Below are 20,010 nucleotides of genomic sequence, written 5' to 3'. Positions count from 1 at the left end.
GTCCGGCTAACAAAGAGTATGTATTATATGTAATCAGAGCTCATCGTGAGGCACACGGCAGTACATCTACTGCCTGCAATCCTCAACTTGCACAAATTCGGCTTCTTCCTGCGCTCTTCTGTATTGACTATCATTTCTGCAGTGTCCGAACAGAAGGGATTCTTCGACTCGAAGGCGCCAGACACGATGGCCGATCCACTAGCCTCCCCGCGTCCTCATCTACAGTCCACAAAAAGCTTCGACCCTAGAACACCGGTCGCGCTCGAGAAGCCTAAGGAAGACCCTATCTCATACGAGGAGCTGCAAAAGCATGATGGTATGCTAGACACCTATATATAAGAGGTTATGGAGAATTCAGTTTCAGGCTGACCATAGCACGTGCCCAGGTTCGGATCCGAATCACCCCGTATGGGTTGCTGTGAAAGGCACCATTTTCGATGTTTCTCGGAATAATGCATACGGACAAGGCGGAAACTATCATGGTACACCAGACGGACCACGCGAGACGGTATAGACCTGTTTGCTGATGGTTGGTAGTCTTTGCTGGCAAGGATCCCTCGCGCGCCCTTGCAATGTCGAGCTTGAAGCCCGAAGACTGCGTCCCCGACTGGTCGGATCTTGAAGACAAGCACAAGACCGTTCTGGATGAGTGGTATACCTTCTTCAGCAAGAGGTATAATATCGTTGGCAAGGTCAGTCATGAAGCTAAGCTCTAGAGAGAATGCGCGTGGACGTCCTCGAAGGAAATGGTGACTCGCTGCGTCCAACAGACCGATCTAGCTGACCGAGGAGCTTCCAGGTTACTGGAGCGACGAATACAACCCCTATCGCGGGACAGGCTTGAAGAGACTATGACAGGGAATATCAGATACCCCCAGGTTCAAAGAGCCTGGAATCCAGTCCTGCCTGGAATCAGTCGTTATGCCACAAAATGTGGACTGCTTTTATGGGCGCTATGCACCAGACATTGAATGACATCCCGGACAGAGCTGCTCGCTCAGCCCTTCCTCGCCTTTCTTGCGTGCCGCTTCTTCGAAATGATTCGGTTCCTCTTCGCGATCTTGTTCTTGTCCTCATCATCATCGACCTTTGCCCTTTTCGACTCCTTCACCACCTCCTCCTCGACCCGCTTCCTCTTCTTGTCATTCTTGCCTCGTCTGTCCTGCGGATTGATGTTGCCGTACTTGCCATTCTTGGCATTCTTTCCTCCATACGCCTTGCTGCTCTCCTCAGCCTGCCCATCCTCGGTCCGCTTTCGCTGCGCCTTTCCCTCCCTCTCCCCTCTGCGCTGCACGACCCTGGCATCCTCAATCGCGAACTCGACGATCAGCCTCTTGCCACGCTCTCCCTCGGCCCCTTCCTTGGGCAGCGCCAGGTGCCCATTCATCCACCGCAAACCAGCCAGGGCGCTACGGTGAGCCCAGTACTCGACGAAGCCGTAGCCTCTGCTCCTTCCGCCCGCGCCCTCATTCACCTTCCCACCCTCCTTGCCCTCGAACACCACCTTCGCCTGCTTGACCACACCCACGCCCTTCTCCTTCCTCCTCTTCTCCGCCTCGCGCATCTCTTCGCCACCACGCTTCTGCTCCTCGGCGGACAGCGGGCTGCGTTTCCCCTCCTTGACATCCTGCGCGAAGCCCACCAGGGCCTGTCTGGCGAGTGCCTTCAACTCCTTGCTTCCGATCGATCGCGGCAGGTTCCTGATGCTTAGTCTTGTCAGGCTGATTCCGAGATTCGGGTTGCTCTTGATCAGTTTCTGACGCTGCTTCGCGCTCGCCTCTCGAATATCGAGCTCAGTCTTGCTCAGGCTGTTGTACAGTTTTGAGCCTTTGGGCACCGTGCCTTCGCTGAGGAGGTACAGTCGGCGCTTGTCGGCCTCGCGGGCCTTCTCACGGACGTTCGCACCGTCCGCCGCACGTCGGTCTGCGTCTGCTTTCGGGAGAGCGCGGGACACCTGCAGGACACGTCCGGCGAGAGTGTATGCACCGGTCGGGTCAGAGGCTTCGTTCTGCAGGATAGAGTGCGTGATTTGCTCGCCGCGGCGACGGGCTTTGGGGTCGGCAGTCGAGGCAGCATCGAGAGGATTGTGCTTCTTGGGCGCATTCTTGACGCACTCCTTGGCGGCGTCCTCTTCAACGAAGCACACGAAGCCTGTACCTCTGGGCCGTTCGGTCTCGTGGTCATATACAACGCGAGCGTAGCGTGTGAGACCGAACTGGTTGAAGTGCTCGCGTAGAGTGGCGTCATCGGTGTCGTAGGGGAGATTGCGGATGAAGACTGTGCTGAGGGACGTGTCGGGTTTGGGAGGGCCCTCATCCTCAATGGAAGCGTCCTCCATCGTCTCATCTTCGGCGTCATCTTCATCGATGGATGAGAGGTTGATACCCGCATCAGAGTCGTCGTCGATGTTCTCATCGGAAGGCGCGGCATCGTGGACCTCATCATCCTTGCCATCTTCAAGAGCGTCATCGTCGACAACAGTGCTCTGCTCACCCGTAGCTTCTGTGGCTTCCTCGCCATCTCCCTTTGCCTTAGCCTTTTCCCAGTCTTCTTTTTCAACAGCCCAATCAACGGCTAACACCCTCCCATCCACCTCTTTGCCATTGACGCCCTTCAACGCCCTCTCGGCATTTTTCCTTCCTCGAATGATCACGATGCCAAACCCATACTGGCCCTTCTTCTCGTCATCACTCGCCCTTCTCGGCACAACCGCATGCTTCACTTTACCATAACTCAGGAACAACTTCCCCAAATCGTCCCCCGTCTTCACACTCCACGGCAGGTTCCTCACAATCAGCTTCGGCGGCTGCCCTTGCGTTTCTTGCCTCAACAGCTCGCGCTCTTTCCGCAGCCGCTCGCCCGTAGTATTCGTCGTCGCGCCACCGCCCTTCTGTCCCTTCTGCCGCGGCACGCCCTCGGCGCCGTTCGCATCGGTATCTCGGTGCCGCGACTCTGCGACCTCAACTCTGATCTTGCGGCCCTCGAGCGTCGAGCCGTCAAACTGCTCGGCGGCGGCACGTGCGTCGGCCGCATCCGTGAAGGTCACGAAGCCGAAGCCGCGCGAGATTTTGGTGGCTGGGTCGAGGACCACGGTGGCGTGCTTGAGTGGGAAGGTCTCGCTGAAGTGCGCGGCGAGGGTGGTGTTGGTCACGGAGGAGGGCAGGGAGCGCACAAAAAGCGAGCGGCGGTTGTCTTTGTCTTTGTCTTTGGGGGTGTCGGTGGAGAGGGCCTGAACAGATGAGGTAGGCGACTGAGGCATGGCGGTTGCAGGGGTTATGACTGGTGCTGCAGGGCTGCCGTCCGACAGCTTACGGCGCTTTGAAGAGGGCGCCATTTTTGCGGTAGCAGCTGCGAATGAAAGAAGGTTCTGCTGCAATAATGAATGAGGTCGTCAAAAAGTTCGATCTCACTTGAAGAGTCGCGGCTTTCGACCAAAAAATTTGGGTTCTCCAAATCACTTGGCAAAAGCGGAGACCATTTCACTGCCTGAACTTTGGCAACCCCCATCTCAATCAATCCCAACTTCCGGCATCTTCTTTTGTGGTTGCTCATCAGTGCTAACTAACACATGGAGCGCTTCTTATCAGGGGTCGATCTACGTAGCTATTTGGTTTAACTCTCACCGTGAAGTCTTCTTGCGCCCCGACATCGCATCTAGAATCGTAATGTTTCTAGCATCTATCATCTGTCGACGGTGTTCTGCTTGTACGCCGCTATTAGTCTGTTTCTCCGGAAAAATTGCCAGGAGACAGACGGGGCTCTAAAATGAGCTGTTGATGTGGTTCTGTGGCGCTACTGCTTCAGACAAGTGATCCCGGCGTGGCAGTCTCTATTTGGTGCGGTGGTACTGTACTCTGGACGGCGACTGGAGTACGAAACCCAGCTTGATTCCGTTTCGGCCAACGTCGCCGCAATAGTGCAGGACGACAGAAAATTGGCCAGCTCGGACCAGACCAGCCATCATTGGCCGAGCCCTGACTACTGCGTCGAAACTACATCCGGAGAGCCTCAACCCGCTCATAGTGGAACATGTACGTCGTCCGCACCGGGGGGTACTCAAGGTTGGGGACATGAGCGTGCTCGGATTTCCAATGCGGTGATTGGCAGACAGCACTTCGATCCCCACTTTTCGACCCCTGGGCATATGCGAGTACCGGCTTCTGAGCAGACAACGGAGATAATATTTTGACATCTAGCAAAATGATGGACAATGGGGTTTCTTATTGTGGTGCTTGCATGACAGCTGTACAATATTGTCTTCGTAATGCTATTATCCGTTGTGCTCCGTAGCTGGCACTGATTATAGCAATCCCGCATATAAATATCAGCTTGACCGGCTGACTCTCTTGATCGTCTGTCGAGCATAAGACTTTGCTGTTGCACCTCCGATTTGCGGATCCTTCTTACTCGCAGTCCTCTCCATCCTCAGCTTTCCCTGTCTGACCAGCCGTGCTTGAATTCGAGACCACCCCAAAACGCCTCTTCCCCTGAAACCTATTCGCAGTAGCTCTGAGATCTCAACATCATGGCTTCTCATCCCGTCCAGACCCGCACACTGGGCAAGAACGGTCCGCAGGTCCCTGCCCTGGGCTTCGGGCTCATGGGCATGTCCATAGCATACGGCACGATCCCCGACGACGAATATCGCTTCAAGCTGCTCGACCGCGCGGTTCAGATCGGGGCAACTTTCTGGGACACTGCTGAGTATGAGACCGCCCCACAAACCGTCGTTCTTTGGTCAGACTGACCATGTGCAAGCTTGTACGGCGACAGTGAGGAGTTCGTGGGCAAGTGGTTCAAGCGCACCGGCAAGCGCGACCAGATCTTCCTGGCAACCAAGTTCGGTCTCAACAAGAACGATCACATGGCAGCCCCGAACAGTAGTCCTGAGTATTGCAGGGCGGCTTGTGCAAAGAGCCTCAAGGATCTGCAGACTGATTATATCGATTTGTGTAAGTACCGCGTTCGGCTTTCGGAGTGAGAAATTCGGACATTGATTTACATGTCGTGCAGACTACCTCCACTCACCCAACCATGACATTCCAATTGAGGTCACTGTCCGCGCGATGGCAGAGCTCCAGGCGTATGTCTTCATTGCCCCTCTTGATTCTCATGAGTGAGCGTTAACAGTCCGGAAGCGAGGGGAAGATCAAACACATCGGCCTCTCCAACATCGGTGCGAATGCTCTGCGCCGTGCCTACAAAATCGCACCCATAGCCGCAATTCAGGTCGAGTACTCACCGTTCACTCTCGATATTGAAAAGTCCGTCAGTGGCAACCTCCTTGCGGCCGCTCGTGAGCTCGGTGTGGCAATTGGTAAGCGCATGTGGCATTTCTCTGTCCCGGCACAAGGCTAAGCAAAGCATCAGTGGCATACGCCCCCATGGGCCGCGGCATGGCTACCTCGGTCTTCGCAAAGAACGACAGCCCCGCCGATGTCAATGACCGTCGTGCCCAGGGACTGCCCAGGTTCATGGGGCAGAACCGAGACAAGAATGTACAGATGGTGCGCAAATTTCAAGCGCTGTCGGAGAAGAAGGGTTGTAATGTCAGCCAGCTGGCGTTGGCCTGGCTGTTGAAGCAGGGTGAGGATATCATTCCGAACCCGGGAACCAAGAGGATCGAGTATCTCGAGGATAACTGGAAGGCCATGCAGATTCAATTGACGGACGACGAGGAGAAGGAAGTACGGGCTTTTGTCGAGAAGGCGGAAACGGCTGGGCATCAAATGCCGCCAGGCATGGAGGAAATGCAGTTCGAGGACACGGTTGAAGAGTCGTAGGGCTCAGCTTGTACGCTGCTACAGCCTTTGATGTTACCTCAAGGGTCACCCACGGTCCGGCCACCCTGGCGTTCAATGCTCGGTTGACCAGGTACCTGTAGCTGCTGCAAATCGTTCGTCATGAACCTGGTAGGCAGCCTGGAGTTAGGACCTTGGCACTGAATGTTATGGCCAGAGACTTTTGCCACAATCATGCAGAATCTCACTGGGTGAATGGTTTGAATCGTGACTTTACTTCAGTTCGAAGCCTTTCCGTGGACGCCCTGTCGCCTAGTCACGGGCAGATTCGGGTACAGGGGACGGTCGACGAGAGTTCATGACTTGCATCGGATTGGGCCGCACAGAATCGAACCAGCTACACCACTAACCCCCTCTTGGCATGTCTCGTCGTCATAAGGTCCAGCATACCTGCGTTGACGATGAAAAGTACGACTGAGGGAGTAGCCCCTCTGGAATTGTGGATTTACCATGCCTCGGCGCCAACATAACCCCCGCTGTTTGGTGAACGGGGTTCAGACAGATGCATAAATCCTGTCCTATCGCTGGCATGGGGCTTTAGTTCCTGGCTGTGTATAGCTAAAGTGTTAGCAACCGTTTCGCCAAGTCACTACACTGCCTCATGTCGTTGTCAGTACCGTCCACAATGAAAGCCGCCCGTAGGGTTGGCAATGGGTATCTGGCCGATAGCCTCCAAGTTGACACGGACGTGCCTTGGCCAAAGAACGCAAACGCCCTCCCGCCCAAACACGTACTTGTCAAGGTCGCGTATACTTCGCTAAACCCGGTCGATGCGAAGATCCCAGATGCACCGTTGGTTGGACGACTCGCTTTTAAAGGTATACCATGCTTCGACTATGCTGGGACCGTGGTCCGATCCAGCGATGCCAAATTCAAAGAGGGACAGCGCGTGTTTGGCCAGACTGAGATTCCAAACTTTGGGGCGTGCGCAGAGTACTTGGTGGTGAGCTCGAAGTCATGCTTTCTCCTTCCAGATGAAGTGAAACTCGAAGACGCCGCAACCATCGGCATAGCAGGACTCACAGCATACCAGTGTCTCGTGCCCTTCGTCGGCAAGGGCGATACGGTACTGATAAATGGCGGGAGTGGCGGTACTGGGACTTTCGGCATCCAGATCGCCAAAGTGATCGGATGTTCTGTGACTGCAATCTGCTCCGGCGCCAATGCAGAGCTTTGTAAGAGCATGGGAGCAGACGAAGTCATCGACTACCGGTCGCAAGATGTCGTGGACGTGCTGAAGCAGGGCGGACAGCGCTATGACCTAATGGTCGACAATGTCTTCGCCGATGCGAAGCTATACTGGTCCTGTCACGAGTATCTGAAGCCGTCTGGAAGGTATCTCACCATTGCCGGCGGACCAGACTTCCAGTTCATCACCAGGTACATGTCTGTGAGCCTCTGGCCATCGTTCCTAGGTGGAGGTCAGCGGAGTTTCAAGTTCCTGGCCGCTGCTACACAGTCGCAAGACTACGAGCAGCTCGCCAATTGGGTGGCGGATGGCGTGCTGAAGCCGGTGATTGAGCAGGTGTATGCTATTGAAGATGTCAGAGAAGCGTTCAAGAGGCTGGGAACAGGCCGTGTGCGTGGAAAGCTCGTGATCAAGATCTCCTAAAGATCGACTGTAGTGTTCTTGCGACCTGCGGGGCGGGGCAGACACAGATGTATCGTCGATGCGGTTCTCGACAGATGATAGCGCTTCGCTCCAGGACGCGCCTGGGCGCTTAAAGTGGTATGCGCATGCGCGTCTTCACGTGACTTCGTTCAAAAGTTCTCCAACCACCGGCGTGTGTCGCGGCGAGGTATCCGGGGCATCGTTTGACGGCTCTTTTTCACTGATTTGACCGCATCGCCGCCATGGCTGAGGAGTTCGATGATGCAGACTTCATCGCAGCCGCTGCCGCGGTCGAAGGAGTTGGCAATGCTCAGCGATCCTCTGGCACCGGCGGACCCTCCACCAAAGTGGTGCAGCCAAAACCGCAGGCATTGCCCCAGCGGCAAGGCCCCTCGGCGATCCTCGTCTCAACGCGTCAGAAGGGCAATCCGATCCTAGGCTATGTCAAGTCGCTTCCATGGGAATACTCAGATATTCCTTGCGACTATGTGCTCGGGACGACCACGTGCGCGCTGTTCTTGTCGCTGAAATACCACCGCTTACATCCCGAGTACATCTACAGTCGACTGCGCCAGCTTGGGAAGCTCTACAATCTGAGAATCTTGCTGACCATGGTAGACATCGACAATCATGAAGAAGCACTCAAGGAGCTCTCCAAGACCTCGATGATTAACAACCTGACGCTGATCTTGTGCTGGTCAGCTCAGGAGGCAGGCCGGTACCTCGAGCTATTCAAATCTTACGAGCACGCCTCCCCGACCTCAATTCGAGCGCATCAGGCCGAAACATACGAGGAGAGTCTAATCGAGTTCGTCACTACCCCACGAAATATCAACAAGACTGATGCCACGAGCTTGATCGGCAATTTTGGATCCTTAAGAGCAGCAGTCAACGCAGAACCCGAAGAACTGGCAATGGTACCTGGCTGGGGCGAAAAGAAAGTCAAGGCATGGTGCTCGTCTGTTCGTGAACCGTTTCGCGTGAAGAGGGCAGGCAGAACCAACATCGCTATGTACCGGCAAGAGAGCAGCATGACGGCGGATGGCAGAGATAGCAGCACAGAGTCGAGTCGCGCCGCAACGCCGATAGCAACCGCTGTGCCCATCTCTACCGTTCCCGGATCCAGCAGGGCATCAGCAACTCCAGGCTTGTCTCGAGAAAGTACTCGTCCCGAGAACAGCCACAAGCGGCCTAGAATGCAGGAGATCACGGCCGACGATGTTGACGATGATGATGCTGAGGCCTTGGCTGCTCTGGCGTCCGCTGAAGAACGTCCATCTCAAGATAGTCGGCCGCAAGCTGCCCCTGCAAGCCGTGAAGCACGAAAGGACCCTGAGCTTGCCAGCGGTATTGCTGCGGCCCTGGCAAAGTTACGCGAGAGCACATGATACAACCCAGCGACGAGGATGAACGACCGCCACCATCTACTTTCGGTACACTTCCTCCACGTTATTTCTAGAACGCTCGGATCGAAAGTACAGCTGTCGGCAACTTTCCCCATCCCACGCATGGTTTATAGTTTCTGCTAGCCAGGACGGGAGAAAGTGGGAATTTCACGCCAATGAGGACACAGGAAACGCTTCCATCGGCCCTGGAGGTTCGCAAAGCTGTTGCTATTCTGGGATGAACGCCTGCATTCAAATTCCAGACGCAAAATCCAGGGTTGAATTGCTGCTAATTGCGTCCCCAGACTTCCAACACTGAGCGTGGAACCTTTTAACGACCTACAGCAGCATCAAGTACATCACTTCAAATCAGCATGGCCAGCGAAAGCTCCGAGCGCCTCAACATGCCCGATGGCATGGATCGGTTTACAGCAACAGGAAGACCTTTTAAGGCTTCCACTGAGCGGGACAAGGCATCAGCAGCATTCACGTCCGTTATGGCGTCAGACACTGGGGGCATTGCTGGTGTCAATCACCTGCCCGTAAAGTTCACGGATGACTCCCTGATACCCGTCGCAGTCCTGCCACCCAACAGCTCCGCCCCAGCTGAGACGTCTAAGAAGCAGTGGTTCTGGTCGCGAAGGAGGTCCGAAAACAGCAACTTTATTATGAAGAAGATGCCGCGCCGGGATTACTTGAAGCACTATGCCAAGGACGACAATGGGCGGTACTGTGGTACAGAAGCACCAGCCGAGGACTGTATCTTGCGAGGTGAGGATGTCGGGAAGTACAGGCCGCATTCGCTCACGTTTCGCAATGAGATGGGTGGTACAAGTTCAAAGAAGGACAATGTCGTGCGGTGACCGAGCACGTTAGAGCCTAGCACATGCATTCCCCAGGTACCCAATGCACGAAGACACGTCGAACACAATATGAGCACCTCTCCCCGTCTTACTCGCTTGCGCACAGAGTATGCGGCCTGTCCTGACAGATTGAAAGCGCCTGTATATAACATACTGACTGCCCTGTTCAGATGGCGCACACCACCACAACAATAGCCACGCGCAGCTCTGAATCAACACCCGGAGGCATCACACGGATCACTCCATGACCTCTCCAGATCATTCATCGCGTGAATAAATCTTTTCAAATCCTCAAACTCTAGGGAAGGTCGTAAAGCGCTATGCTACTGCGGCGCAACATTTTTGGGGAACCTTTGAACCTCCAACTCGTGCAACCTCGACTTTTTCTAGCCAATACAGCGAATGCTTTTGTAAGAACGCTTGCGGCCTATAAAGGTCGGTATGACTCGAAAGAAGAAGGACGCGTCGAGTTCGGTGGGGCAGGATGCTGGTAACGATGGCGCGACTGACGGCCGCGTAGCAAACAATGCGCAGCCCAAGTCCGCGACGCTCGCTGCAGCTGAGCCTCAGGCACCGCCAACGCTGGTCATCTGCCGTAACAAGTACGCCGTCATGACTCTCCTGTGGACACCATGCTGACACCCCGACAGACACTGGCGGTACATCTCGTCCTACCACGGTCCCTGGCTGAATCTTCCACCCGAAGTGCTCGAGAGTCTCGCATACAGCAACTACTATTCTCCACGACCACAGCCCATTGATCCGGCGGTCTTCTTCGATCTAGTCAAGATTCGCAGACTCATCGACGATGCTACAAGCCTTGCCGTGCGCGCTGTCAATGGCACCACCTCTTCCGCGCTCAGCAACTCGCTAAGCGCAACTAATGGCATATTAAGCGGCTCTGACGCAGAAATACTTGGTATAGGGTCCTCGAGAGGAGGCGGCAATGCAAAACTAAGTCGGGAGCGGAAACACCGCATGCGCGAGCATGCCACACAGAAGCTGTCGCATGCCTACCGTCTGGATGAGATCGCAGCAAGTGTCTCAACGATGCAGTCTGCCTCTGCCCTCGAGGACGTCGCCAAAATCGTTCTACAACGCGAGGAGGCCGATCCCGACGCGCAGTACGTGCACTTCTTCCACGAGAAGATCCCATCTCGCGCGCTGGCCGCGTCTACTACCCTTGACACGCTCAACAGCATTATCAGGCAAATGCCGACCGAGGCCTCTACGTATAGGACCAGGGCGGTCACGCGCATTTTCAAGGATGACTTCCCTGGGGCCATCAAGGACCTTACTGATGGGCTTGCGGTCTTCAGGCTCTACCATCCCCAACACCAGAACCAGCAACCCGATATCATCCTCGCCAAAGATGCAGCCAAGATTTCGAGGGACTATGGCAGGGAAGCCAAGGTGAGCGAGAAGGACCAGCCTAGTAGCTTGGAGCCTCAATTTCTGTTTCATCGAGGCAACACCTACCTAGCGATGGCATGCGAGTACATCGCGGCGGCACTAAGGGGCCAACCTCCGCGGGATGCTTCTTCCAAGCCCGCTGATGACGATGCAGCCGAAAAGCCCAAGCTTGACCCCCAGGAAAGGGAGGAAGCGAGAGCTCGTGCAGAGGCTCGCAAGTATGTTCGAACCTATGCCAAACGAGCTCTGCGGGACTACCTCGCCTTCCTGTCTCACTTCGACTATACTCCTGGCTTGTCTGCAGAGTATACCGAAGCATTTCTGCAACGGGTGAGTGCGGCCTCGAATGCGAGCGGCAACCGATCAAGAGCTGAGCGCCTACTGGACATTGATGCGCACTCGCAATCTGGAGCTTCCGATGCGTTGGTCCGGTACGAAGGGCAGCAGCAGCAATCTAATGGTTCTCTACCCGAGATACCCAAGCCCAGGATCCATAAGCTGAACAGTCTATTTGCTGCAGTTGCGCCTGCGGATCTGCCACCGTACCCAGCAGACTCGGAGAATCCTGCACAAAAGCCACATCCCATCTTCAATCTGCCAGACTTCTCGGAAGCTGTCACATATCACCCGCTTCTCACGGACGTTCTCCATTCTTTGCTGCTCTGTCATTGCTTGATACAGACTTCAGCCAAGGAGCACCTTCGACACGCCTACATGGCCGCACGCATCGCTCGGGTCTGCGACGGCTACCCGATCTTCCTCGCTGCTCGCTCCCCATCCCGTGCCGATTGGATAGAGATCATTCGCCGCTCGGGCAACTTTCTCAATCTTGAAAGCACTTGGGAGAAGCTATGTGCTCCAGCGCCACTCCCTGGTCAGCAAAACAAACAGAAGGCGGAAACGCCAGAGCAGAAGAAGGAGCGGATCAAGCGGCAAGCCATAGAAGGAGCTCTTGGCGACGAGAGAGTCGTTGACGAGGACTCGTTCCGCAAAAGTGTCAGAGCGCGGGAGATGATGGCCGCTCGCGAGGAGGAAGAACTCCAGCGCCAGGAGTACAATAGAACCACATCCGTCAGTCCGCCACCCGTGAAGACGGGAGCGGACACCAATGGCAGCCACGCTGCCAAAGAGCATGCTCCCAAGCGGTGGGCACAAGGCGAGGACGGCAAAGAGTATCCGATCACGACCGAGCGAGCCGAGGCGATCGTGCGGTGGGTGCGGGAAGCGCCTCCTCCCAGCTCGGGTGTTGGCGAGGGCGGTGGCAAGAAGAAAGGCAAGGCTGGATCAAAAGGCCGAATCAAGAAGACAGCCAGTCAAGCAACGAGCCTCAATGGTGGTGATGCAGCGACTGGTTTGGAACGCAGCGTTGAGAGCTTGGATGTAGAGTGAGCTTGTTGCTGCTGTTGATAGAGTGCTTCGGATCTGTGGGAGATGCTTTCATCCCATGAGCATGTAGATACCTTCGTATATGGCCGACATAGCCAGATCAGATGCCATCGTACAATCTTCGATGCCCAGTCATCCTTTACAACATGCCTCCTCATGACCGGTTGGAACCGCCGTATACCGCTACGGCCGCCCACTGAGCCTACCAGAGTACAAGCCCCAGCCAATCAGCATACCCCGACCTCACCTCATCCCGTCATAGCAATACTTCCCTCCTCGGCTCTTTCACAGTCTTTCCCTTTATGCCTTCTTCTCACAGTCGTTTCCACCCATGCCCGGACCGCCGGTTCCCTCGGCGACCAACACAAGCACCAGCCTCGCCATCACCAACCCGCTCGTCCTCTACCGCACCCTCGTCGCTACCAACCGCATAAAAGCCGATCCCGCCCAGCACCGGCTCGCGCTCCAACTCCAAAAGCTCTATTTCCGCCTCAAGGACTACCGTCCAGAGATCGATTACCGCCGCCGCCTACAGCGCGTGACCCGCGGCCTCACCTCCTCTCCCTCCTCCTCCTTCGCCTCCGCCAACAGTCATCCCACTTCCAGCCATGGCGCCAAGTCGGGGTCGCCCTCCTCCTCCTCCTCCTCTCCGCCCAAAAAGTCTCTCCTCTCGTCCCTGTTCGAGTTCGGCCCCAGAGCGACGGCCGACATGAAAGCCCTGACGCGCAGCACCCCCTTGCACGACACGGCGCTCGCCATCGACTCCCCGCAGGGCCTTCTGCTCTACGGCGGCGTGGGCCGCGGCAAATCCATGCTGCTGGACCTGCTGTTCGCGAGCCTGCCCACGGCGGGCAAGCGGCGCTGGCACTTCAACACCTTCATGCTGGACGTGTTTCGGCGGCTGGAGGTGGAGCGGTTGGCAAGGATGCGGAGTGCTGGTGGTGATGGGAGAGGGGTGGAGCACGAGCATGTGGTGCTGAGTCTGGCGCGCGAGACGGTCGAGACGAGTCCCGTGCTGTTCCTGGATGAGTTCCAGATGCCGGATCGCGCGAGCAGTCGGCTGGTCAATGGGTTTCTGACCGGGTTCTTTGGCTTGGGGGGAGTGTTGGTCGCGAGCTCGAATCGCATGCCCGAGGAGTTGAGTAAAGGGCAGGGTGTTAGGTTCAGTGACCCGTACTGGGGTGGGAGGCAGGGGCGCTGGGGGCGAGGGGGATGGGTGGGGTGGTTTGGCAAGGGCCAGTCTGGTGGGCGTCCACCAGATGAGGCGGAGCGGTTTGTCGAGGTGTTGAAAGCGAGGTGCGAACTTTGGGAGATGGAAGGGGAACGAGATTGGCGAAGGGAGGAGACTGAGGAAAATGCTGAAGCTGACGCTGCGGCGTTCGATGGCGAGACGGGTCCTGCTGACAACACTGGTGAGCCAGGCGTCACGCTGTCCACGTCGCCCTCGTCCTCGCCACCAGTCGAGCCAGCATCTTCCGATGTCCCGCCTCACTACCACTTAACAGGCCCTAGCCTCCCTTCCTCCAGCCTCACCCACGACATCACCACACTGAACCCTACGCAGCACTGGTCGCCACTCAACCTCACCATCTACGGCCGCACGCTGACCCTCCCCCAAACCTACCATGCCTCCGCCACCACGCTTCACCCTGCTGCCAACGCCAAAAGCGAAGGCGGTGTCCTCAACGCCACCTTCGCCAACCTCTGCACGCGCCACCTCGGCCCCGCCGACTACGTCTCGCTCTGCGCCCGCTTCCACAGCATAATCCTGACCTCGATCCCCGTCCTCACGGCCACGACCAAGAACGAAGCGCGCCGCCTCATCTGGCTCATCGACGCCATGTACGAGGCGGGCGTACGCCTAGTCGTCTCCGCCGAGGCACCCGTCGACCGGCTCTTCTTCCCGGAGGTGAGGCGCCGCAGTGGCGGCAGCAGCCAAGGAGGCGAGGACGGGCGGATAACTGGTCCCGCGGTGGCCGTGGGGCATAGTGACAGTATTGAGAGTGAGGCGATGAGCGAGATGTACCAGGACAGCACGGCGCCGTTCCGGCCTAATGTGGCGAGTTACGATGGGGCGGGAGGCGGGGCGCGGAATGAGTGGCGGAGTGCGGATCCGACGTTTGTCCCTGGGGGCAGAGAGGCGAGGAATATGCTCGCGGATGAGGATGCGGATTTTGGGCCAACGTATGGGAATGGGAGGGGACATGGGCCGAGTGCGAGTCAGGAGGGGATGAGGGAGGTGTTGAGGCGGCAGGGGATGGATGGTGGTGGTGGCGGTGGCGGTGGGTTGAGTGTTGGTATGGCGCCGGATTTCACGGATACGAGGGTGCTGGTCGGTGAGGACGAGAAGTTCGCGTACCGTCGCGCCAGGAGTCGGCTGTGGGAGATGTGTGGGCGGCGGTGGTGGAGGGTTCGAGAGGGAAGGCCGGTGGCCGAGTGGTGGCGGCCTGAGGGTGGGGCAGGGAGGTTTTGGGAAGGCATCAAGGACGAGGATGTTGAGAAGGTGGTGAACGAGGTGGAGAAGGGAATGGAGGGTACGCATGATGGTGGTAGGAGGAGGGTCGACGCTATGAGGGATGCGGAAGGTGATTTGTTCAAGCATGGCGCGAGCCCATATCGAACAAGCGAAGAGGCGCCGCCCAAGTTTGGCTGGCAACATGCCTGGGGTATGATGCGATGGGGGAAAAAGGCGGGCGATTGGGGCAAGGGTGTAGAAGGGACCAGGGGAAAAGGCGCAAACGAATAGGCTTAGAGCGCCATATATATGTGTCTATACTAGCCTGTCTTTGAGGAATCTATGTGACCACCTCATTCAAGATCTAAGAACCTCTAGTGACGGATTGCACGACGTGAACACGGCGTGATTTAATCGTCCTTGGGCGCGGGAGGAGCCTTCAGGTAGCCCTTGTCCTCAAGATACTTGACGATGATCTTGACGGCATCCTCAACGGACGTCTCGTGACTTTTGATATGGACCTCGGGCTTAAGAGGCTCCTCATATGGCGCACTGATACCCGTGAACTCCGGGATCTTGCCCTCTCTGGCCTTCTTGTATAAGCCCTTCGGATCGCGCTGCTCGGCAACCTCAACCGGCACATCGATCCAGACCTCGACAAAAGGCACACCGGGCTCGCCACCGGGACGCTCAGCCTCATGCAAGGTTCTTGCCTGGTCTCTGTCGGCACGATAGGGCGAGATGAAGGAGGTGATTGCAATGGTGCAAGAGTCGGCGAAGAGCTTGGCGACCTCTGCGATGCGACGAATGTTCTCCTCACGGTCTTTGGGACTGAAGCCGAGGTCCTTGTTCAGGCCAAAGCGGATGTTGTCACCATCGAGACGGTATGCGGCCAAGTTGTAAGGATGGCGAAGAAGGGCCTGCTCGAGGGCGACAGCGATCGTCGACTTGCCAGAGGCGGAGAGCCCCGTCAGCCAGATAGTCAGGCCATTCTGCTTGCGGAGACCGGCTCGAATGGGCACAGTCAGAGGTGTTGGGTGGAAAGTAATGTTTCTGCAAAGCTCAAGATTAGTATAAAGCTTGTAAAGACCGGTTTCTTATGCAATGAATGTCCATTTTGTTGGGATGGAGGGGCCAAGATGTGGCTACGGAAAAGCCTGAACCACGCAGAGAGACACAAGAACAGCAGCATACCCTGCTTGAAGCCACCTCGACATGTGCAAGAAAAGGCCTTCGTCCAAGAAAGAGATCGTGGGTAGTACTCACGTGGCCATGCTGGGCTATATTGGGTGGGGGAATCAACTATTTTGTAGAGCGGGAGCGGTGTAGTGGTGAGGAGCGAATAAGCACAGATTGTATGTGGCTCGAGTAAGTTCGTCGTATAGATCAGCGTTCGGACCTCAGATACAATTATTCCAGCAACCAAGATCAAGACGAAGCAACAGTTAGACGATCTGATAAAAGTTGTTGGAGAGCTGAGGGGTGAAAGGGTTTGTCGCCAAGGATGCGTTGGTGGGGGCCAGTTCCAAGCACAAGCTCTAGGCTAGCAGGTCGCCTAAAACTTTGAATAGACATACCATGGTCCTCCTTGTGCTTTCCTTGTGGACGCGTGCTGTGCAGCGGGTACGCAAGCCGAGAAATCGCTTGATCTTATGTGCATGCATCTTCGGAAGCTTGAACGGGGTGCGGTACTTCGGGTGTCACGGGTTTGAGTTCGGACTAGAAGCTCCCTGGCCGTCATCACAGTTCAGAATAGGAGCAGCAAGCGTGCCTCCAGCACGCGCAATGTGACACGTTGGGCGTGGTACGGGCTTCTCAGAGTCTGACAGGGCACACGTTCCGTCGGCTTGCTCCAGTCCTGGCCAGGCGTCCTTGCCAGACACAGCTCGCTTGTGAGTGAAGATCCTGTTCGCATCGTCCAATAACCACCTTGTCAACAGGGCTAGACTCCAGATCTCAACAAGTTCGCAAAGCCGTTGTTGATCGGAGCAATCAATTCTTTGTTTCGAGATACTGCCAATGAGACTCACTTGAAATAGCTCAGCACCTGCAAGAGGAGAGCCCTGTCGTCAAAAGATGGCTCACGAAAGCTATAGTCTGAGCTTTCGGGCATGTGGCTGCGGTCGCATGTCACGGCCCAGCCCTTATGGACACCGCCTTGGCTCTCCCTGACGAACAACGGCCTCGCTCTGATGGCTGTGGATTGAAGGATCCCCGGTTGGCAACATCCTGCATGGAACACCCCGGAACCATGTCGCGGGGTCGACTTGTAGAACCATAGCTGGCTGTTTGAGGGTACATTATCGAACTAGCTTGGATCAGCATCGGTGCGGGAAGGAAAAGTTGGCAACGACCATACGAACATCCAGATGAAGACGAAGATCGCCAGGGCCAATAGTACTCCTCATGTCCAGTATCCGGTCCTTTGCGCACGGCTGTGTACATGTGATACAGGCCTATTTGTCGGCAGACGGCTCGCGGACGGCGTTAACCAGTAAGAGATAGTGATAGTCGTTGAAGTGGACTAGGTCCAATTGTCGTCTACGATTGGTGTGAACTAGTGAAAAGGATGGAATGGATGGAATTTCGCCTGCGCGAAGAGTCCTCTCCCTTAACGACGACCTATACGAGCCAGGTACCTACGACTTTCCTCGTATATGAGAGCATTATCTTCGTTGTCAGGAACCTCACTCACCCACAGTTATTGCCTTGCAAAGTTGAGGTTGGATTGAAGGACGCTTGCAAAATCGAAGGAGGAAACTGCGACATTGACAGGGACAACGATAGCAAGCCCAGGGCCACAACCCATTCACTTCAGGGCAGCGGCCACCGCCGATTGCCAGTCGGAATGCCGTCTGCCTGTTGGTGTTATTCACTGCGATTCACTTGCCAGCCTCCCCTCTGTCTATTCACACGCAGTACACCTGGCATGAATACGCCCACAGTATTCTCAATTTGCATCACTTGCCTCTTCCCCTACAAGCTCACCTCAAACCACTTGACCACCTCCACTGCCATCAAAGCTGTTGACGACAATCAGTACAATTGAGCCTGTCACAAAGTGCTCCTCCAAAGATCAGTATCATCGGCGCTTTCTCGTGACGCTGGCCTACATCGCTCAATCTTGCCTTCAGCACACTCACTCTGCTGCCGTCCACCCATCCGCGCGCAACTTCGCCTACTCTTTCCTCCATCTCAAGACGACATAAGACATCCGATGCCAATCCCTGAACCAATAACCCGACTCGTCGCAGGCTCTGGTAGGTCGATCACAGACGTTCTCGAACCGCCATGATCTTAACCATCTTCCAGGTATTGCTGATCGAAGCCACAAAAGACGCCTCGAAAGACAGTATGCAAGCACCACCGAGGACTTGAAGCGCGTCACAGAAGTCACCCGTGAAGTGGTCGCGACCCGTTTGTGAATCCGCAGTCCCAATCCCCGTATGCTAACCTTTCTGCAGCGCCTTCTCAATTCTCGAAGATGACTGATCCCCTTCCACTCTGCAAACCCCCTAGACGAATCATCCAACTAGAGCCAGACCCCAAAATGGTTCGAAAATTCTTAGGTCTGCCTGAACCGAAGGCCCCACCCAAACTCCCAGTGTTTAACATGCCTCCAGATATAACGGCGTCCGACATTACTCAGGAAGAAATCACGCGAACCATCAGTTCCAGCACCGTCCCCGTGCTGAAGGATCACGAGGCTGAGATGCCGCCCTTGCCCGAGATGAATGGCTTTGGAAGATACCGAATGGCTAAGAATGCTTCGGACGAGCACCGCATCAATCACATCCGTCGAACGACGTCCGATCTCAGTAAGCCAATGATCGATGAGATTGCCCGCCTGAACCTCGTCGACCCCAGAATCTTTCAAGAGGCTACCTCCGAGAGACCGAGTCCCGCCAGTTCCACAGCTTCTCCCCGTGGCGGATTGCCTTACCCAACTGAATATATCGACCGTCGCCGCGGCTCTCTCGTCCAGCGTGGTTTCTCACCATCCACCAATTCCTCTGCATCTAGCTCGTTCCACGATAGCATGATGAAGCGTCGAAAAGCCTCGATGGCCTCAGTTTGCAGCATAAGTAGCGATGGCGAGATCAAACAACGTCTCAAGATGTCTCGACAGCCTTCAATGGCAGTGAGTGAGACCGAAGCCAATCCTCTGCACAACATTACCCAAAATCAATTTACTAGGGAAAAAGCAGCTAGGCCTCGGACGCCATGCTTGTTTGATGATGACAATATTGACAGTGCAGTGGCTTCAGATGATGAAGAGCCGGGAAACAAAGCCGGGACTAGCCGGAGAACTCCTAGCGCGCTGTTCGAGGGAGTCGAGTGCAAAAACCCTGGTACTGACCAAGCCGAATCTTCTGTCGCTTGCCCGCGAACAGGCACCGGTGAAGCAACACAATGGTCTCAGACACATCACGGAGTCACCCAACAGGTTCGTCAAGGAAGACATTCTGGCAGGGCAACGTCCCGGCGTGTCATAACTACGAAGCATGCCGCCAATCGCGGATCTCGTTCTAACAACCGCACGAGAGACCTTGCAGGTGACACAAGACAGCACGGGCTGCGTCGGGAGGCCGCGCACGCACCAAGAATCCAGACGGCTATCGAAGCCCCGCGTTCGCGCCGCTGCCCCAGCCGTCGGAGCCTCGCAAGCCAGCCCTCAGCATGGGAGACCTATCAGTCTGAGTCATCAGAGATGCTACAGCCGTCAATTGACAGTACTGAAAATGGCAAGACCAGCATTATCTTGGACGTTGACAGTACCCATGAAGAAATGAGACCCCCTCAGCTACACCAGATTTGTGTCGAGGAGGGCGATGAGCCGGCCGATCTTGCTCTATATATGGTCGAGCATGTGGAAAGGGTCAGTGCGGAAGAAGATAGATCATCCATTCATTCTGATTCGACCACAAAGACCGCCATACGGTGGACCAGCCAGATATACGGCAAGCTATCATCTGCAGTGCGTCGCGATCGATCAGCCACGGTTATTTACCACCCTCCGGCAATATTACAGCAGGAGATTGCTGAGAGGAGCACCCCCGACGCTGTTGAATAGGACGCACAGCTGAATGGGCTG

At 55.9% G+C, this 20,010-nt stretch overlaps 10 protein-coding genes across 10 annotated transcripts; 8 read left to right on the top strand and 2 right to left on the bottom strand.

Annotated features, from left to right (window-relative positions):
* Window positions 1-186: 186 nt before the first annotated feature.
* Window positions 187-716, top strand: HMPREF1541_08596 (uncharacterized protein; the record flags this gene model as incomplete). The annotated part of the gene is made up of 3 exons (XM_008722915.1): window positions 187-316; window positions 387-482; window positions 538-716. 3 exons carry the CDS (start codon window positions 187-189, stop codon window positions 714-716), a joined length of 405 nt encoding a protein of 134 aa, XP_008721137.1.
* Window positions 717-997: 281 nt separating this feature from the next.
* On the bottom strand, window positions 998-3,334 carry HMPREF1541_08595 (uncharacterized protein; the record flags this gene model as incomplete). The annotated part of the gene is made up of 1 exon (XM_008722914.1): window positions 998-3,334. The coding sequence occupies one exon, from the start codon at window positions 3,332-3,334 to the stop codon at window positions 998-1,000; it is 2,337 nt and encodes a 778-aa protein (XP_008721136.1).
* A 1,191-nt stretch (window positions 3,335-4,525) lies between these two features.
* On the top strand, window positions 4,526-5,783 carry HMPREF1541_08594 (uncharacterized protein; the record flags this gene model as incomplete). The annotated part of the gene is made up of 5 exons (XM_008722913.1): window positions 4,526-4,704; window positions 4,759-4,952; window positions 5,014-5,083; window positions 5,139-5,317; window positions 5,371-5,783. 5 exons carry the CDS (start codon window positions 4,526-4,528, stop codon window positions 5,781-5,783), a joined length of 1,035 nt encoding a protein of 344 aa, XP_008721135.1.
* Window positions 5,784-6,402: 619 nt separating this feature from the next.
* On the top strand, window positions 6,403-7,413 carry HMPREF1541_08593 (uncharacterized protein; the record flags this gene model as incomplete). Its single annotated transcript, XM_008722912.1, has 1 exon — window positions 6,403-7,413. One exon carries the CDS (start codon window positions 6,403-6,405, stop codon window positions 7,411-7,413), a length of 1,011 nt encoding a protein of 336 aa, XP_008721134.1.
* Window positions 7,414-7,655: 242 nt separating this feature from the next.
* HMPREF1541_08592 (uncharacterized protein) lies at window positions 7,656-8,801 on the top strand (the record flags this gene model as incomplete). The annotated part of the gene is made up of 1 exon (XM_008722911.1): window positions 7,656-8,801. One exon carries the CDS (start codon window positions 7,656-7,658, stop codon window positions 8,799-8,801), a length of 1,146 nt encoding a protein of 381 aa, XP_008721133.1.
* A 371-nt stretch (window positions 8,802-9,172) lies between these two features.
* On the top strand, window positions 9,173-9,661 carry HMPREF1541_08591 (uncharacterized protein; the record flags this gene model as incomplete). Its single annotated transcript, XM_008722910.1, has 1 exon — window positions 9,173-9,661. One exon carries the CDS (start codon window positions 9,173-9,175, stop codon window positions 9,659-9,661), a length of 489 nt encoding a protein of 162 aa, XP_008721132.1.
* Window positions 9,662-10,102: 441 nt separating this feature from the next.
* On the top strand, window positions 10,103-12,463 carry HMPREF1541_08590 (uncharacterized protein; the record flags this gene model as incomplete). The annotated part of the gene is made up of 2 exons (XM_008722909.1): window positions 10,103-10,263; window positions 10,312-12,463. The coding sequence occupies 2 exons, from the start codon at window positions 10,103-10,105 to the stop codon at window positions 12,461-12,463; spliced, it is 2,313 nt and encodes a 770-aa protein (XP_008721131.1).
* Window positions 12,464-12,791: 328 nt separating this feature from the next.
* On the top strand, window positions 12,792-15,206 carry HMPREF1541_08589 (uncharacterized protein; the record flags this gene model as incomplete). Its single annotated transcript, XM_008722908.1, has 1 exon — window positions 12,792-15,206. The coding sequence occupies one exon, from the start codon at window positions 12,792-12,794 to the stop codon at window positions 15,204-15,206; it is 2,415 nt and encodes an 804-aa protein (XP_008721130.1).
* Window positions 15,207-15,325: 119 nt separating this feature from the next.
* Window positions 15,326-16,189, bottom strand: HMPREF1541_08588 (adenylyl-sulfate kinase; the record flags this gene model as incomplete). The annotated part of the gene is made up of 2 exons (XM_008722907.1): window positions 15,326-15,968; window positions 16,182-16,189. 2 exons carry the CDS (start codon window positions 16,187-16,189, stop codon window positions 15,326-15,328), a joined length of 651 nt encoding a protein of 216 aa, XP_008721129.1.
* A 2,276-nt stretch (window positions 16,190-18,465) lies between these two features.
* HMPREF1541_08587 (uncharacterized protein) lies at window positions 18,466-19,989 on the top strand (the record flags this gene model as incomplete). The annotated part of the gene is made up of 1 exon (XM_008722906.1): window positions 18,466-19,989. The coding sequence occupies one exon, from the start codon at window positions 18,466-18,468 to the stop codon at window positions 19,987-19,989; it is 1,524 nt and encodes a 507-aa protein (XP_008721128.1).
* Between the last annotated feature and the right edge of the window lie 21 nt (window positions 19,990-20,010).

The sequence above is a fragment of the Cyphellophora europaea genome, assembly GCF_000365145.1.
Source record: "Cyphellophora europaea CBS 101466 unplaced genomic scaffold supercont1.9, whole genome shotgun sequence".
In the NCBI taxonomy this organism is placed as follows: domain Eukaryota; kingdom Fungi; phylum Ascomycota; class Eurotiomycetes; order Chaetothyriales; family Cyphellophoraceae; genus Cyphellophora; species Cyphellophora europaea.
The sequence above is the reverse complement of the archived record's forward strand: the minus strand, read 5'-3'. Positions and strand labels throughout refer to the sequence as shown.